Source organism: Chenopodium album, chromosome 12, assembly GCF_948465745.1.
Source record: "Chenopodium album chromosome 12, dcCheAlbu1.1, whole genome shotgun sequence".
Classification (NCBI taxonomy): Eukaryota; Viridiplantae; Streptophyta; class Magnoliopsida; order Caryophyllales; family Amaranthaceae; genus Chenopodium; species Chenopodium album.
In genome coordinates, this window is record NC_137845.1 from 31,010,593 (window position 1) to 31,016,238 (window position 5,646).

A 5,646-nucleotide genomic window follows, 5' to 3' on the forward strand; every position below is an offset into this window, starting at 1 on the left:
AAGACAGTCAAAGGAGGGATGGTGAATAGTGTAAAAGTCAAAGGGGGTCAAATAAAAAAGAACGGTGGAAGTAGGTGTTATACGCCTATATGCACTTTGTTGCTATGTAAAATACTTTTGGATTAGTCTTATGTATGTTATCATAATATAAGCTTTTTATACGTATTAGAAAAAATTATAAAAAACAAAAGTAGTGGAAGAATAGGAGGGAGTGGGCATGTTCGCTTTAGCCTAATTTTAGTTTAGTTCAGGACAGTTTTGTATCATAGGGGTTACTTTGTTTGTGATACAATGGGTTACTCGATCAACGTTATAAGAGTTACCTGGTCAGTGTAAGGGGTTATTCGGTCAACATTACAGGGAGTTACTTAGTAGTGTTATAAGAGTCACCTAGTCAGTGTTATAAGGGCTAATTTTTCCTTTTTATAAGCGACCAGCTGAGTGGCCAGCCGCACACAAGATGCAATGACTTTTAATCTCAACCAATTGCATATATTATGTTAAATTTTTCTAAAATTACTTTAAATTATATGAGAAATAAATTTTAACAACTACAATAAAAAAAATAAAAAAGTACAAATTATTACACCGATCTGGCGTGATTTTGTCATGAATTTAGGTAACTAAAATCCCAATAAAAAGAAAGAAACAAACAAAAATATTTACTTTATGTTTCAAAAAAAAGAGAAAGAAACAAGAGCATCCCTCGATTCCATCTTACTGCCTTATTACATGCCTTACAACATTAATAAAATAAAAAAATATCTATAAAAAAAAGAAACTAAAAACCCCAACAATGTTAAGGCGGCAAGGCCTTTGTAAATTCCGCCATTATTTTCCCAAAAATCAAAACATCCCACCAAAGTTTCTTTATCTAAATTTTGGTAAATTAACCTTTGTCTAACTATCTTTATCAAAGTTTCCTTTTTTACTATCACCATAAGCAATCTCAAAAGTCAAATTTGTAGGAATAATACTACTCAATTTCTGGAACGAAACAGAGGAACAAGACGAAGAAAAAAGCTTGGATTTAGCCCAATTTGATTTTTTTTTGGAGTACGTCTCACTGTTCAAGGTAATTTAATTTGATTTGTTTACTTTATCAATAGAAATAATGTTTTTAATATAGTGTTTCTGGATTTAGGGTTCCTGTTCTTCAGTTTATTTTCATAATTTTATATTGAAATTTGATGGTGGAAGTGAATTTGAATGTTAAAATTATCAATTTTTCATGAATTTCATCCTATTATATAATGTATTAATCGCCATAAAAGGCAAAACCAAATTTTGTTGGCTTTTGGTAAAACGATTGTAAGGAACTAAATTTTGTTAATTAATCGCCATAAAATTGGCAATTAATCAAACTATAATGTATTAATCTCCATAAAAGGCAATTAATCAAATACGTGTGCAAACTGCTTCATGATATTTTGAGTATCTTTATATGTCAATTTGACAAACTAATGCAGTAATTAGAGTATTGTGGACACATTAACTAATATAATCAGCCAAGTACCTTTTTAGTCCCTTGTAAATTTCTATTTGCTTAATTTTGTGTTGTTAATTCGTAGCTATGTTACAACATCTTTTAATGTAATCAACTTGTTTATACATTTTAATATGTATAGGACATCATGGTGTCAAAGAATCGTGAGTGGATGCAATACAAAAAAAATGATCCTAGGTACAAGATTGGCGTAAAAGAGTTTTTAGAATTTGCTTTTTCTGAAAAAAATGTCAAAGCTGTAGCACCTTGCCCATGTGTCAAATGCAATAATGAAAGGAGAAAATGTAGAGACGAAATAGAGTTAGATTTGCTTAAATTTGGGATTGTTAAGAGTTATACACGTTGGTTGCGACATGGAGAAAGTGTTAATGATTCAACAATTCATGATAATGTTATAATTGATGAGTCAAATGAATACCCATTGAATGAGCATGATGTTATGTCTGATATGCTACATGATGCCTTTGGAGTTCAATATGAAAATGTTCTTGGGGACGAGACAATTGGTGTGAATGAATTCAAAGATCCTCCAGAAGCAACAAAAAACTTTTACAAATTGATGGGTGATCTTGAGTTAGAGTTGTATCCTGGCTGTAAGCAATTCTCAAAACTGTCTTTCTTACTTAAGTTATTCCACATAAAATGCTTAGGTGGAATAAGTGATAAAAGCTTGTCTATGATTCTTGATCTATTTAAAGAAGCATTGCCTGAAGGTAACACTCTGCCAGAATCTTTTTATGATGCTCAAAAGATGATAAAGAGCCTATCTCTTGAGTCCATCAAAATTGATGCATGTCCCAATAATTGTATGCTGTATTGGAAGGATCATGCGAATGCAGACGAGTGTGTTAAGTTCCATGCTTCTAGATGGAAAATTGATGAACGTAATAATGGATCTTCCACCTCACAATGTAAGCCTCGAAGGACTCCTAGCAAGATAATGCGTTATTTTCCTTTAATTCCCCGGCTTCAAAGAATGTATATGTCATCCAAAACTGCAGCAAGTATGAGGTGGCATAGTGATGAACGTGTCGATGATGGTTTAATGAGACATCCAGCAGACTCTAAAGCATGGAAATTTTTTGATAAAAAATATCCTTCATTTGCCTCTGAACCTCGTAATGTCCGCCTTGGGTTAGCAAGTGATGGGTTTAGCCCCTTTAGAAATGGTCATATTCCTCATAGTACATGGCCCGTAGTTCTTATACCATATAATTTACCGCCGTGGCTTTGTATGAAACAACATTCTTTCATTCTTTCAATGCTTATACCAGGTCCTAAGGGGCCGAAAGATAAAATTGATGTTTACTTGCAACCTTTAATAGAGGAGCTAAAATTACTTTGGGAAGTTGGTGTTGAAACATATGATGCTTCAAAGAAAGAGAACTTTAAAATGCATGCATCTTTGTTATGGACAATAAGTGATTATCCAGCCTATGGTGATTTATCTGGTTGGAGAACTGGAGGAGCTGTTGGTTGTCCCTCTTGTAATAGTGATACTTGTTCTCAGTGGTTACCAAATGGAAATAAACATTGTTATATGTGTCATCGTAGATTTTTACCTTTAGATCATAAATGGAGGTATGATGGAAGAGCCTTTGATGGGAAACAAGAGCTAAGACCTGCACCTAAACCATTATCCGGTGAGGAATTGCTACAACAAATTGATGCTGAACAAGCTGAGTGTAATAAGAAAAAGAGAAGGCGTGATAAGAAAAAGAAAAAACAAACAAAATTATGGCGAAAGAAGAGCATTTTCTTTGAATTGCCATATTGGAGTAATCTTTTGATACGCCATAATTTGGATGTGATGCATATAGAAAAAAATGTGTGTGAAACTTTACTTGCGACTCTACTAGATATTGAAGGAAAAGGTAAGGATAATTTAAGTGCACGTCTTGATCTACAGGAAATGAAAATTAGAAAGTCATTGCACCCTATAACACGTCCTGATAAATCAAATGAGCTACCTCCAGCTCCTCATACATTATCTTTGGAGCAAAAGAGAGATATGTGTAATTTTTTGACTAGTGTGAAGTTTCCAGATGGGTTTGCTTCAAATATTTCAAAAAATTCCCTCCTCAAAGAACGTAAACTCTTAGGATTAAAAAGCCATGATTATCATGTTATTATAGAGCATCTATTGCCTCTTGCTATACGTGGTTGGCCTAAATCATTGTCTGCTCCACTTATTCAGTTGAGCACCTTTTTCAAAGAGTTATGTTCAAAGGCTTTGAAGATTGATGAGTTAGAGAAACTCGAAAAACAAATTGGTGTAACCCTATGTGAGCTAGAAAGAATTTTTCCACCTTCCTTTTTTGTAATCATGCTACACTTACCTGTTCACCTTGCAAGTGAAGCTTTGATTGCAGGACCAGTTCATTATCGTTGGATGTACCCCATCGAAAGGTACATAATTTTCATTCTTCTTGTTTTTATAATAATTATTATTATTATTATTATTATTATTTTAATCAAATATGTAAGTTTTACTATTTTCTTACAGGTATCTTGGAAAATTAAAAGGTTATGTACGCAATAAAGGCCACCCGGAAGGATCAATGGCAGAAGGTTATCTTTTAGAGGAATGCTTGACATTTTGTTCAAGATATATGGAGGATATAGAGACAAAATTTAATAAACAAGATAGAATTTATGATGATCGTGAAATCTTTTCAGCTGATATCCTACCTATATTTGAGACAAGAGGTAGAGCATTTGGGAAGGAATGTCCTCGTTTACTTACTACAAAGGAATGGGAAGAAGTTCACTTTTATGTGTTGAATAATTGTGACGAAGTACAACCATTTATTGAGTAAGTCTTATATATTTTAGCAAGTATAAAGATTATTTTTGATAGAAAAAATATATATAACTTTGGTAATTATCTATCACAGTGAGTACACTCGCAATGCTACAAGTAACAAGAGAATGATTTCGTCTCATAAGAAAGATTTCACAAAATGGTTTAGAGATCAAGTAAGTGTTTATTTATTTCTTAATATTTTTCCTATTTTGAAAATATGTATGTGTTACCACATTTTTAGTCATATGGTTATGGATCTATCATCGAACCAACAAATAGCCTATACTTAGCATTCTCATAAATCTGATAAGATATTTGTAACTATCAAGGAATTAATATATCCTCTTCTGGTGGGAGACTGTTCTAGTTGTGAAAAGTAGCCTTAATTTTTTTGTTATGGCGTATATGTCTGCACATTCTTGACAGTCATGACAGGGGGTTCCCATACTTGACAGGGGGTTCCCATACTTATAGGTTTAAGAGTCTTATGTTCCTAGTATTTTTGCCAATTTTTTAGTATGTCATTTGCCTCTCTGTTTTAGTGCTAATGAGACACTTTTTAAATTGACATCAAATTTAGCTGCCAAACCCATATGAATAATGTTTTATGTACAAGCCTTTAGAATATAACTTTATCCTGCAGTTTTGGTATTAAGCTTCGTTACTTACTAGGTACTATAAGTGCCAGTGCATACATGATAGGGATTTATTCATGGGGTTTGTGTTAAGACCATGTTCAACTGTAATAGACTGAATGTTTAGAAGGCATTATGTTAGGTTTGGGTTTAATCCTACTAGATTAATATTTTCATTAGAAAGACCAACAATACTCATAATTTGATACTACGTACCTATAATTAGATTAATATTGTCAGACAAGATGAATAAATAATATACTTGAAATCAAGCAATCAAACTTCATGACTTTAAGTTTAACTAACTAGTCTAATATCTCAAGCAGCCATGTTAGTTTCAAGTTAGTGATTTTAACTTTTAAGTGATCCATCTATTTTAGAACCCCCATCAGCCCCTTATTAGTTGTGCTGTGCTATATTACCAATCTTGTATTTCTTGATCTCTTTCATAAACCCAAGTCCTTAAGTTGTCAAATTTTTCATTATAATGATTATTAAATAGTAAATAATGATGTTTGGTTTATATAAAGTTTCATGCAAACTTAGAAATTAAATTGTTATGATGTTTTGGTTTAATATTTTTTTTACGGCTTTTTATGATAATTTTCTATGTTTACTTATATTTATCTATTTTATAGGTGACAATTTTGTCAAAGGAAAACCATCCAAGTGCTACAACTAACTTAAGAGCATTAGCA

The 5,646-nt window shown here is 32.3% G+C and overlaps 1 protein-coding gene across 1 annotated transcript; it reads left to right on the plus strand.

Annotated features, from left to right (window-relative positions):
* Positions 1 to 1,634: 1,634 nt before the first annotated feature.
* Positions 1,635 to 4,030, plus strand: LOC145571109 (uncharacterized). Its single transcript, XM_081630194.1, has 3 exons — positions 1,635 to 3,213; positions 3,328 to 3,792; positions 4,014 to 4,030. The coding sequence occupies exons 1-3, from the start codon at positions 1,635 to 1,637 to the stop codon at positions 4,028 to 4,030; spliced, it is 2,061 nt and encodes a 686-aa protein (XP_081486320.1).
* The last annotated feature ends 1,616 nt before the right edge of the window (positions 4,031 to 5,646 follow it).

Excerpts from the sequence above, each read along its gene's own strand:
- LOC145571109 (XM_081630194.1), top strand. The coding sequence starts at position 1,635 with ATGGTGTCAAAGAATCGTGAGTGGATGCAATACAAAAAAAATGATCCT. Across the intron at positions 3,214-3,327 it reads TAATAAGAAAAAGAGAAGGC|AAAAAAATGTGTGTGAAACT; the intron begins GTGATAAGAAAA and ends TGATGCATATAG.